General features: G+C 34.3%; 2 protein-coding genes across 2 annotated transcripts in view; one reads left to right on the top strand and one right to left on the bottom strand.

Moving 5' to 3' along the window:
• The window catches only part of LOC148953670 (methylated-DNA--protein-cysteine methyltransferase-like), a 41,471-nt gene extending 41,081 nt beyond the window's left edge, over window positions 1-390 (bottom strand). Inside the window, exon 1 of the mRNA XM_089108416.1 lies at window positions 320-390. The gene's annotated coding sequence lies outside the window, so the exon portion shown is untranslated. The remainder of the gene's footprint in view (window positions 1-319) is intronic.
• On the top strand, window positions 132-11,948 carry LOC148953669 (nuclear receptor 2C2-associated protein). The gene is made up of 3 exons (XM_089108417.1): window positions 132-245; window positions 9,720-9,810; window positions 11,633-11,948. The coding sequence occupies exons 1-3, from the start codon at window positions 208-210 to the stop codon at window positions 11,906-11,908; spliced, it is 405 nt and encodes a 134-aa protein (XP_088964543.1). The 5' UTR covers window positions 132-207; the 3' UTR covers window positions 11,909-11,948.
• The last annotated feature ends 1,925 nt before the right edge of the window (window positions 11,949-13,873 follow it).

The raw sequence follows: 13,873 nt of genomic DNA, 5'->3' as shown, positions 1-13,873 counted from the left end.
ATGATAACGCCCATTAATAATACCCTGCATTAAAACATAAATAATTCAGCTTAAAACCAAATAACATTCTCAAAGATAATATAGTTTCAGCTTAAAATTGTCACACAGGCTAGCGCTTCCAAAAAGCTTCTTTTCAAGTTGCTATTTAAACAAAAAATTGGATGTTTGAATTATTTCATGCATAGATGGCATTAAGCAAACAGAAAAATGGAGAATCTTTCTAGGCAGTTGAAAACCACTACCAAGTAAGTAAAATTTAATCATTAAGAATTTTTACGGAATAAATGAATGATACCTTCAACAAATTTAATATTTTTACCTTCTTTGTCCTTGGATCTATAGGTTCTTAATTTATATCAATTGTTAGAATGTTGTTTTATAGATGGCGTTGAGAGACATAAGTTCTCTGTAAATTGTCACTAATTGTTTTCTTCTCCGGTACTTTTTGCCTTTATACCATTTGTTTATTACACATGTCTGCAATATATGTTTTTATAACATATTTATGTAATATGGATGTTAAATATATATGTAACATCCATTATTTGGGGTACAATCTCAAATAAAGCTCAAAGCTCTAGTGGAGGGGCTTCTTTCTATTTTGGACAGTAGTTTAGTTAGGTGAATGAAACTCTTAGGAATAAAACCGTTGCCTTAAATATAACTCGAGAAGGTATTGCCAAATTACTATCTTCACCCTTTCCTTATTTCTAAGGCTTCAAATTACACACATGGCAGATCTAAATCTAAATTCTTACAAAGCCATTTTTCCTTAGTATTGGAGTCTTAATCTCTTGACCAGCTCTAAGTTTTGAAAATTCAGTTCCTGTTATTTCAACAGAATTTCAAGCCATATCAAGATCAATGTCTTTTTCCTGAATGCAAGAAGTAGGTTCACTGGCGGTTCCGGGGAGCCGGGGGATCCCCCCCCCCCCCAAAAAAAAGTTCTGATGCCCTCATTCTGTTTTTTTCACTCTGTTTTTTAAATTTGTATTTGGTCATATTGTTTACACCCTTGTCACATTCCCCTCCCCCAAGATTTTTTTCTGGTGCCCTCATTCTGTGTTATTTCTTTTTCCCTCTTTTTTTCAAACAAACTTTTCAATTTGATCAATTATTAACGCCCTTCTCACATTCCCCCCCCCCAAAGTTTGCTCTAGATCGACCTCAGAGTAGATTTTCAAATCTTCAAAACCCTTACAAATCAGAATTGAGCAAAGGTATGAGACAGAATTGAGCAAAGTAAGAGCTTATTACAAAATACTGTTCCGATGGATCATTTAAGCTCTAGATCCAGTCCTAGGAGTCTCATTCACCTAACTCAACTACTTCCCAAATTTGACAAAAGCCCCTTACCTAGAAAATTACTAAAAAAAACCTGCGAATACTGTCTGTCGTTTTATCCATCGTGGGCTCAAGATTTTTGGCATCCTAGGCAAAAGTATTGCAAGGCTCCCCCCAGGAACGAATCTCTAGCATTTTTTTTGGGGGGGGGGGAGGGGGCAACAGGGGTCCATATCCAGATAGTCAAGGGGCATTGGATATATAATAATTTTTTCTATATTATTGGGGGGACAAGTGCCCCCCTTCCCCCTTGCCCCATTTCAAACGACGCCCCTGGCTCGACCGTCTCTTCAAATAGTTCAGCAAAGAAAAATATAGGTATTTAATGTAATAGTTTGAGTTTCCTCTTGCTCAATGGATATTTACTTCAATCCGGGGCACCCAACAACTGGGGGGGGGATGGGGTTGATTGCCCCATAGGTGTAATTACCATTACAACTTACGTATTTCCGTTTCAGTAACCAACTGTAGACATAAGTCAGGTCTCAATATGTTACGAAGTCTCCTTATCTCCTTATCTAAACTTATGATTGTTAGGCGATGTAAAAATTCCCGACTTACCTCACTGAGGACTGGTTGCATTAGAAAAACCCACAAAGCAACGTACAAAGCAACCTTGTCCCTCCCCTAAACTTTTGTGAATTGGTGCCCCTGGAAGCTCCCAAAATACTCCATTGCAACAATATCTTTTGAATGATAATAGGCCAACGGTTTTTCAAGGTTTATACATATTCTTAGCACACTTAGACGTATTAACTTTAGGACTAGACTAGACAAATCGCAAAAATTTTCGGGCATAAAATTCGGATGGGGTTGAAATGCTAAAATTTGATAATAAACTGTATTTAACATACCTTAGCCGCGTTCGTACTAGAATCTTTTCTAGTAACCTTTGGTTTCTACTCATGCGATTTTTTTAAACGCCAAACCACGGATAGCGGATGCAGGGAGATTGGTAAAATGTTCACAGAGAAATGGTTCACTGCAGCTGCTGAAGTACAAAAACATTATGATATATCTAAAAACCACATGCTTAGTTCTAGAAATAGGAATCATGCATATGAATCAAGTTCTAGAAACCAAGAAAAATAAATAAAGGGCTAACATGTATTACCCTCGGCTAACTAGGCCTAACAAAAATATAATTCTTATCTTCTGTGCTCATTTTCGTGGAAATATCCCACCAGACCTCCCGTATTAAAATCTTGTATTAAAAGCTCACGACCCTTATGTTGTCAAATGCTAAACATGTTTAGTTTCTTAGTTACTTGCAATTTATGGTTCTAAAAATCTTTCAATTCAGAATAATGGATTCGATTTTTAATGGTTAAGTAGAATTACTTCAACGCAGCCGTTGAACCGTTATGACCCATAAACTTCCAGCAAAAAACGGAGTAAATTCGACGCATCACTCAAAAACTGCCATTTTTGCATTTAATCGTATCAGTGGGAATCCACGGTAACTCAAGGGATTTTGCTGGTTTATTTGGTTCTGTCGGTAGAGTGAGATTTCATTTCTAAAATGTTGATATCATGTTGAATTTTAACGACAGAAAGATCCCTTGTCTACATAGAAATTAAGCGATAAACTTGTAACGATATGTGAATTTATGAAATTTCAGTACCAGAAAAATGTTGCTTTGTGTGTGTTTGACAATGCTGAGGAGCTCTAGAGACAATAAATTAACTGAATAATACCTGAAAGCTTGTTAGTTCAGAATTAAATAGTACGAAACTTGAAATCGCCATAAACAAATTGCTCAATTTATTATTCCTGGTCAAGACAGAAAGGTAAAGAGTAAAATGTACACCTGACGCCGACAGTCGGTCAACTTCTTCAGTGATTTGATGCTGAGGTTAGAAACATTACAGTCAGTAATTGCACAAGCGCTTTTCTGAGCAGGATGAAAGCTTTTCATTGGACGTTGTACAAGCATTAATTCACATTGATATTCGTGTTGGAAAATATTAAAGTTGGCAATTGCGCAGAAGTCTTTTTGAACAATATCAGTTTCATACTGGACGTTGTAAAAACATTAAGCTGAGTTTGTAAAACGTTAACGTCGGCAATTAAACTGACACCTTTTGAGCAGAGTGAGTTTTTTTTATTAAAAAAACTATTTCTAACGCCTAAAGCGTAAGAAATCTTCTGGCATCGATAAAATAAGCGCTCTTCACATTCTGCATGGAAGCGAGCTGCTGGTAAACCATATTGCTCTTTTGATGCAGATGATTGTTACCCAAGGAGTTGTACCGTCTTCTTTCTAAATCGGAGATCTCACTGCAATTCCAAAGAAAGGTAAACTCCCTACCCAGTGCTCGTCCTTCCACCCTATAACACTGGCTACTACCTTCTGTAAGCTTTTCGAACTTCTGATCATTGACCATCTGAACGCAAAATGCTATGTTCCACCTTACCAATTTGGATTCCAGGCACGTCTCGGTTGTGCCCACACTTTGTCGATTATCGCGAACGCATTGATGGATGCTGATGCATCAGGTGAAACTCTCGTGTTGGCTGGGCATGACGTTCGTAAAGCGTTCGACTCTCTCATTCACGTCGCTATGCTACTCCATACAGCAAAACGTGGAGTGAGCCCCTCATATATCAGAGCCCTTTGAGACATGTATTATCGTCTTAATGTTCGCCTAATACTTGACCCATTAGGTAAAGTTGAGGGCTCTCAAGTCTATGCACCAACCCATAATATTTTTGTCAATGTTGAAAAAGGTACCCGTCAAGGTGCTGTTTCTTCCCCTTTACTCTTCAATAATATAGTTATTGATGCACAGTCAACTGTTCCCACTTCATTCATCTTTGCCGGTCTTGATTTATCTCTTGTATGTTATGCAGACGACATTCTGAATGTGAGCCGCACTATCCAGTGCATAAGCGAGACTTTTGCAACGCTACAATCTGAGTATGCGAAACTAGGTCTTCAGTTCAAAGCTGAAAAGTCCGAATTTGTATTCCTCAATTGGAAGCAAGCGTCACCTAGGGATGTTCCTCTCGGAAATAGTAGGATTAAGCCAGTAGGTCATACTACCTACCTCGGTCTTCCCATTGATTTGTCAGTAATACACACGCGACAATTATTAATTGCTCCCATGAATGTAGAGTTGTGCTAACATAAGCTGCTTTTGTATATAATTAGTTACGACTTAACCGCCATCTTGTCTCAACACTTTTTAGTTCTGTCACTCCACCACTCTATCTTGAAGGATTTATGAGTTGGAAAATGTTAACAATAATTGTCCAGTAAAAAATTCTTTCCGTCTTATTACAATTTATAAAAAATCTATTAAGTTTTCCCTCTTGGACACATATTTCTTACCTGAATAGAAAATTCAGCATTGCTGACCCCATTATAGCCGTGGAAAAGCAAATTCATGCTTATAATTCCTGTTTAATGAAGTTGAATCATCCCTGGTCGTCAGTATTAACCCATTAGTTAAGATGTATTTGTTGTTTTTTTTTTTTTTTTTTTTTTTTTTTTAAGTGTTTGTTTTCGCGCTTAGTGTAATTTGTTTTTGGTTGTTTTTTTTTTTTTTTTTTTTTTTTTTTTTTTCCAATTATGGATTGATGCAATGATTTTAATATTATTTATTTTTTTTCAGTATTTAGGAGCCTAAAAAAAAAGAAAAGAAATTTGTCGCGTACCTACAGAGCAGTGTATAATTGTGTTTTTCTTTCTCGTTTTGTTTAATTTGTTCTAAGTGCTGATTTATATCTTAGCTCCAGCGTTCGTCACTAAAAACCACATGTATAACTCCTAAGTTTTTGTGTATTGCTTTTTTTTTTTTTTTTGTTGCTCTGCTTATTGTTCCGTCTTTTCCTTTTTTGTATGACGGGTTTTCCAATAAATAATAATAATAATTAAGCGCTGTACAACTATTAATTAACATTGATGCTGGTGATGGAAAACAGTAATGCCGGTAATTAAATAAACGTAATTTCCTTAATCAATTTAATTTCCTTAATCAAAGGAAATTAAGTCTAGAAAGTAAAAAAAACTTAGTTTCACTTTAGGCTATTCATTTTTTTTTTAATAAATGAAGCTATTTTGGATTCTTAAACAAAAACATAACACACTGGGGATAAAAGTAGACTTGTTTTTTTTGGGTGGGTCAGCCAAGAGTTGTTTCTAAAAAAAAAATGGCTCTGGATTTTGTTATACCATACTTTTATTTGATAAAGCGTAGAAAATAGTTTTCGAGTTCAAGCATTTTCCCAGCTATAAATCACACAATTTGATGCAGAGATTTGCATTTTGGCAAACTGTAGCTTCTGTAATCTATATCTATTACACTAAGTCTTATTACTGCAACACAAACAGATTAAAATTATACTTCAGAAAATCACTTGGTTGTCGCTTTATTTTCCACTGCTCCCTCCTTGGTAGCGTTATTTTGTTCAAATGGAATCAAGGGTTGTGTTTTCAAGTACTGGGTTTGAAGTGTGTTTTCAGCGGGTTCGACAAAATCGTTTTCAGGTTTTTCGTGAAACGAATTGGCTTTAAAGACACACTTTAAATCGTTTTCATCTTACGGATTCCAAGCGTGTTGGACACAGGTTCTTCAAAATTATAACGTGGCAGAATAGCATGGTTGAACACGGTTTCTGAAAAATACCTGCGTTGAGCACGGCACTCGAAACGATAATTTGCCCAACTCGTGTCGATCTCCATGTTGGATGTGGATGGCCTGAAAACAGAGCCAAGGATGCACTGATGGCTTTACTGTCACTGCTAGAATTCAGGCAGTGATAGATAGATAGAGATTGATTTTATTTCATACAAATATAAACAACATAAATAATTAAATAATGTTGTCATTAGAATTTGTCAGAATTCATTTATAAACTAATCTTGAAAAATGAGAGATTCACCTTAAGCTTCTTTCTTCAAATAGATTGGCTAAGTCTCAGAAGACCACAATGGTTGATCATACACAATTCAGTCTAGAAAAACTCCAAAATAGACATAACTGACGGTAATAGATCCATCTAAGTAGATAATTTTCAAATAGTTGTTTGGAAGTTTTAAATTATAAAAAGTTCCTCAGTTTCAAATAACGGTAATTAGTTTCCTATTGATATGTTTATTTATTATTAATTAATTAAATTATTCATTAATTTGATATTAAAACTAGCAGAATATCCCGCTTATTTTGGTTAGTTTCAACTCCATTTAAGTTTTGTTTGTTAAATGAAACCTGTATTTTAAAGCATGCAATTTCGAGCACTAGAGTATACAATGTGTTAAGCCTATATGACATTTTGTATTTTTTTTTTTTATGACATTTTTGTTGCCAATTCGTAGCCAATGTTTTTATACTCAGCAAGCTCAGTTTTATTAGGCATTTATTCCCCGTATTTAATTTTTTTCGGTTCTCAAAATAGTTAGGTGGTTTTCCAAAATTCCTAATATCCCTCTTCCTCATTTGTAAAAATAGTTCAAAAATGGAATTTTTGATATCGAGTTTTTTTTAAGCATCTTTGATGCCCGAATACAGCGTTTTTAATAACCACAGACAATTTATTTGGGGCCTTTGTTTCAAACTGGCACGTATCGTAGTCGCTCTGGATCCATTTTTAACCATTTCTTACTATAATTTTATTTCTGTTGTAAATGAGAGGTAAGTTTAAACTTCCCAACTCCCCCCACCACCCTCTACTCTGCAAATATATACCCTGAATTGGTATATATAGGGGTGGGGGTAAAATTCATTTCCGACAAAGATAATTATTATATTTGGAAAGAGCATAAAAAGGCATCAAATGGTATGTTTTTTTATTCATAAGTCAGTAATATGAATAACGAAAAATTTACCAAAGTTTCTATTTCAAAATTATCACCTGATACCATATTGGATGTTGGGGGCGTATTAAACAAGTTGATAAGTTTATTAATCCACGTTCAGAAACAAATAAATAAATTAAACAACACTTTCGAGCTGGAGAAACCTATGCAGGTTTGCGATCGCGCGAAAGTCCACGTAACTACTTACCTATTAACTCGACTATTTACTTAAGGCTCAACTATTTAATTAAAACTATTATAAATAAACCAAAAATAAATAAACTATAACCTATATATATATATATATATATATATATATATATATATATATATATATATATATATATATATATATATATATATATATATATATATATATATATATATATATATATATATATATATATATATATATATATATATAATATATATATATATATATATATATATATATATATATATATATATATATATATATATATATATATATATATATGAAAAAATAGATAAATAAATCAATAACTGAATTAAAAATAATAATAGATAAACACAAAAAATAATAATAATAACAAATCAAGTCTCCATCACTCTTCAATACTCAACTCCCTCTCCCCTCCCCTGCCCTCCCAACCCCAACTTAGCCCCTCCCCACTCTTACCGTCCCAGCCCACCATTGCCTCTCTAGCTCCTCTTCCTCCCCTACCCAACCTACCAGCTATAATTTTGAGACACAAACGTGACGTATTACAGTTAAGTGTAATCTGACTGCTTCGCTACTTAAAAAAGGTATCAGATCTGAGAATTTGTGACCGAATGAGCTCTTCTCAAACTTTCTACCTTCATTTATTCTAGATGCTGAGACCAGAAAAATAGAATACATGAGAGACACGTTCTTTTACTAAGTCAGAGCTATTTGCGTTAACTCTGAAATGAAGCCATGAGAAAAAATATGTGCTTAAATAAACTTTTGATTTTGGCTTTTTCAGTTTTAATAGTCACGTACTCTATTGCAAGTCCTCTTTTATATTCATCTGCGCTTTGCTGATGCCCTTTGATACAGAGCCGAAATATTCATTTATAAATAAAATACATTGTCTTAAAATAATTTCTTGTTGTTTTATGTTTTTGTTTTTTTTGTATAATGTTTGCTTGATGTAATTAATAAGAAACCTACAAGTGACTTGGAACTAATTAAGGTTTTAAAGCTCAGTCGTTTCTTGGATAAGCAGAATGCAGATAAGCCTAGATAGCTCAAAAGGGATATGGCACGATATTTACTACCACTAAAAGCCTTTAGGATCTTTTATTGGTCATAAAGGTTAATATGAAATTCACAACAACAAAAACTTGATAACACAAACACACTCTTGAATTCAAGCTGATTAAATACGTCAAAGAAAGTGGTCCCAATATCATATCCAGAGCAACAAGCCTTCCCAGCCTTTTAATCCCCATATAATTCTATTACTTAATATAATTTAGACCACCCTGGAGAAACTTCCACCCTCAATCCATTTAATTTCCTATCAAATCCCACAAATTTAATTGAGTTATTCTCCCCATATCCAAAGATTGGGCAAAAATAAGGGAGAGCTGGATAAAACTGGGGACTTCTTAGCGAAAGAAAGTCTTAGTGAAGTGTCATTAACAACCAGTTGTTTGTGCAAGGAAGCTCTTTCACTCAAGATATGTCAGATTAATTTCAGAACAATTTTTTTTTTAGCAAGAAAAGAGTTTTTGGCACATCTTGGCACATCTTGGACAAAAAAGTAGGTAACAAGCACCTTGAGAACGAAATAAGTAACTTAGAGACCCAGACCCCGATGAAGCGGATTAAACCAATCGATAGAACCTCCTTAATTTATTGAAGCGGTATGCAAATCTAAATTTCACCAAAAAATGTCACATGACGTTGGATTACCGCGGCCAATCTATGTGAATTATAAACCTAGTTAATAACAGTAGATACAGTAATGTATATACAGTATTCATACATAACACAGACATAGTATGGACCTATACGCAAGGCCGTATCTTGGGGGGTAGGGGGTTTGAACCCCCCCCTCCGAAACGTTTTCCCGACTCGTAAAAAACGTAACAAAAATGAATATAAACAAATTTTGATGCGTTTTTAATTTTTTTTGTACCCCCCCCCCCCCCTGAAAAAAATCCTGGATACAGTCCTGTCAATATGTATATACATTATATTTGCAGTATACAACACCGTATATAATTAAGCTTCTACATTCATTCTACTCTAGACGGAAATCACAGCGCAAGCAGGGTTTTTAGATGCTCCTGGTTAGGTTTAGATTTTTTAAACTTGTTGGCTCATTTTGACTTTTTTTTTCAGTTTTGTAGCGCTGTCTTCTGTGATCAGGCGGTTTATCTTTTTATTTCTCGTCTATGCTGAATTCCGTAATCAAGGCGCCTTGTGGGAGACATAGCTATAGTTTATTTCTTTAAGTTTTTATAAAGCTAATAAATTTGTTCATTTTCGTTTATTCTAAACTTATTATTTTAGTTTATTTATTTTATTATTATACTAATTATTTTATTATTAACTTATTATAGGGTTAGTTCCGTCTTGGAAAGGAATACAAAAGAATATGGTAAACAATATCTGTTTGATGACAAAGATGATACTTGTTGGAATTCTGATCAGGTACTAATCCATTTTTGACTTTGTCTATGACTCAGAGATTATATACATTCCATAGATACTACCCCATATTTGTTTGAATCTTTGACGAATTTAAGAGGGATATTCAGGACAAGCCGTGGCAAAAAAAATTACAGTTGCGAATCGTCCTTTATAAGACTGTCTAGTGGAAATTATCATGGATATCAAATAAAAAAGCAAGTTATTTGAAAATTCACCACGCTTCAATAGTCTTAATTAATTTATCTCTATAATCTGGCATCATTCATCAATCAGTTAGTATTCTGCAAGGTTTCCCTTTCATGGAGTTTTTGATTTACAAAATAAAGAAAACAGTGAAAGTCATAGGTTTTCTTTTTAATCCACAAGAAAAGAGTATGGATAACTCATAAGAGTACAAACTGACGCTAGTTAAACCATCAGTGACATCTAGTGTTAGGCGACACTTGGCATTTTTCAAGCTTTATAGTCGATTTTCTGTGAGCAACAGAGATCAAAAACTTATTACTGCACTAAATTTACCAACTATACAAATTAAATTAATTATTCTTATTATTGCATTGAAAAATGCCAAGTGTCGCCTAACGTTAGATGGCGTTGAGGTTTTTGTCGACTCTAGCGTCAGTTCCAAATCTTGCAAGTTACACGTACACTTTGACCATATTTAAATTTGGCTCTAAAAACCAATAGTTGAAAATACTTTCCGTTAGCAACCTCAATTCACTTTCCAAGTCAATCCATTTCTCACTAGCTCCCAAATTTTGGTTTGGCTGTTGTTTTGCTAGTCGTAAATATCAGCAGAAAGCGAAGCTAGCTTTGTTCTACAGTTCACGACAATCGCCCTCTATCACTCGGAAAAAAATTAGCCTGCAATATAGCCGTTTATTTTCTTTCAAAGGCAATTTTGGCAAAATTCCAACGTCTGAGCAAACATCTGCAGTAAAGTTTGTCCCGTTTATTTTTATACAAGCCGAACATGGAGAAAGCCACGTAGGCTACGTTGATTTTCTAATTGATTTTATTTAGAGGGATCTAAAGTTCCTATTTCAGAGAGGCGATAGAGAAAACGGAAAAAATAACTGGCAAATCATATTCACAAATTAAAACGTATCGAGAAACATATTAAAATATAACTGTTCTGGGACACCAAATCCAGATGTTCATATCTCTCTCCTCTTCTTTTAACTATGAGATGTTGTCTGCCCATGTCATTGAATACACAAAAATAACTAGTTCTTGGACGATTCTGACCAGGAAGTAACCTACTTAGAATGGATACAAGTCTTTTTTTTATTTTGCGTTTATGGGATAAAACGAAAAGTATATAGCCAATGAAGCCATTGGCGAAAAGCTATATTGGCGAAAAGCCATATAGCCATTGGCGAAAAGCCAATGAAGTGGTGAGAAAAGGGCTTTTCAATTAAATACAAATAGTTTGTTTTTCAATTGGCTAGTTCATTATTTGGCTTTTTGTTCATAAAACACCAAATGAAAGCTCTATTTAATAAATAGACTTACGGTCTAAGCGTTATAGCCGTTGCAATATTGTTATCGAATCAAACGCTGAAAAACGGGTAAGTGGGTAAGACCATAGCCACCTGAGGTGATTGGATACATTTTGACTTTAAAACAAAACAATAGTTCATTTCTTTGGCAAATTGGACGTTTTTGTACTTATATAGACTTGTGCTTATAGTGTTCCACTCTCTGCAGCGAAATTTTTAGGCATCAGAGATACATTACTGGATTCCACTTATTGTCTGGCAAGCATAGATTTGTGTTATATAGATGAAATCGATTATGCTGATACATTTATGTTTTCTAGGGTCTACCTCAGTGGGTATGGGTCGAATTCGAGAGTCCAGTGTGTTTGAAAGCAATGGAGATTCAGTTTCAAGGAGGATTTGCTGGTCAAGAATGTATATTGACTGCTGAAAGCGAGGAATGTCGATTCTACCCCAAGGATAATAATTCTTTGCAACATTTTGAGATACCTGAGATAAAATCAAGAAGTTTCAAGCTGATAATTGAGAAGAGTACCGACTTTTTTGGACGAATTATTATTTATAAAATGAATTTACTTGGGAATAAATTGGAATAAATAATCAATACTCTCTTTTATAATTTTTATAAATAAAGTATAAACAACGGGTAGAACTTTAAGACAGTAGTAAATAGACTAAAGAAAACCATGTATTTTGGCTTCCAGGAGTGAAGCCAAAGTATACGGGTATTTTAATTCATTTTTCACTGTCTCCACCTACATCTCATCTACATACTATCATTTTATCTATAAATTGAAAGACAATGTGGTCTAGGAAATTATCTTACTGTATATAGTTAGTAAGTTTATGTAACTTTACAGGAAATCCGTTTATTTGTATATATTCATGCAGTAATGATTATAGCTCAATTGACTGAGCATCAAACTCGCAATCTCGGGATCATGAGTTCAACTGGAACGTTATTCTTATACCTACTAAAACAACTGCAGCACCAAGCCGTCTGAGACCAACACAGCTACGCACAGTCCTCCTCCATCCCAATCTATTCAACGCCTCCCTCATTACACCCTCCCATGATGTTACCATTTCCCTTAAATCTTTCCTTGCGACATCCTTCCACCCCAATCAAAGATCGTGGTTAAGGTGCGTGGACAGGGAACGTGGCAATCGAATTGTCAATTTTGTGGCAATTGTATTAAAATTGGGAGGCAATATAGCTCAAAATTCTTTTTTTTAGGGGGGGGGGGGTTGAACAAATTATTTTTTAAATCCTCACAAAAAAATATCTGTAATATTTGTTTTCTATGCCTTTCATCCGACAGGCTTTGCTGCTACTTAATTTGTAAGTCTTATTTTCCGAAGTGATAGCGAGCCTTATGAGAAAATTAGAAAAAATGATAAAATTGGTTAAATTTTCAACAAATGCCTGGCCAAGTGAGCATTTCAAATCAGGTTAACATTTATCTTCATTCAAGCTAACTTATCAGGTTGAAATGATCACTCTGACGTAACGTTTAGGTGAATTATTCAAGGCGACATGCATATAATTCAAATTGACATGTCAACATGAATAATTCTTCCAAATCATTCAAATTATCCTACCATCCAAGTTTGAAGGTATTACTCAAGTGAATGTCAGGAGTAACATATCAATCAAGTTGACATATCAGCAGAGGCATCCAAATTTCTCTGAAAACCTGACGGGAACCGATTAAATACAACCCACACTCACTTAAATATTGGTTTGTCGTTGTAATAGCATAAATCGCCCACGAGAGGGGAGGGCAGGAATTTCAAGACAGTTTCTTTAAAAGAAAGATACGCAGTTTATTCAAAATAATACAAGTATCTGCACCTCGTCTGTGTGTTTTGCTTTACCAGGAATAGAGATTGCCATTTTTGCGTCCCAGAGCAAGGGCACCGGCAGAAAATTTCCCAAGGGGGGAGGGGGAGCTAAACGCAAAAATAGCAATGGTGGTTGGGTGACAGAGAATATATTTCAGGATATTTTTGTAGGATTAAGCTTATTTTAAATACTTTTAGGAAACAAATTTTTAAGAAGAACAATTAAATTGTATGCAAAATGAAACAAAATACAGTAAATTTTAAATGACAAGGATTCCTGACAAAGGGATTAGTTTATTTAATCATTAAGATATTTAATAATGATGCACTGAATCTTAAAAGAAAATCAAACTCAAACCAAAATTACAGAAAGATTTATTGCTTTGATAGATTATAAACGATGTAGACTTGTCTTATACAATTTTCTACGCTTTAGAATAGTTTACAGATAGAATAGAGATACTCAGAAATCATCCTGCCTGCATAGATACCACATTTTGATTTTATAACGGCCATATAAAATGCACCTCTTTCATAAAAGGACAATTCTCCCCTTCGAATTTTAATCCGCTATATATTCAGATATTAAAAAAGAAGAATAGCAAAGAAAAACAAAATTTAAACATGACTATCCAGCTGTCAAAGTGACCTTATTTCTTTTTATTGTCCTATTCAAATAAATAAAATGAAGAGGTTAAGAAAAAATTTCGTCACAA

Source organism: Artemia sp. Qi Xiang Cuo, chromosome 3, assembly GCF_049724085.1.
Source record: "Artemia sp. Qi Xiang Cuo chromosome 3, ASM4972408v1, whole genome shotgun sequence".
NCBI classification, from domain to species: Eukaryota; Metazoa; Arthropoda; class Branchiopoda; order Anostraca; family Artemiidae; genus Artemia; species Artemia sp. Qi Xiang Cuo.
The sequence above is the reverse complement of the archived record's forward strand: the minus strand, read 5'-3'. Positions and strand labels throughout refer to the sequence as shown.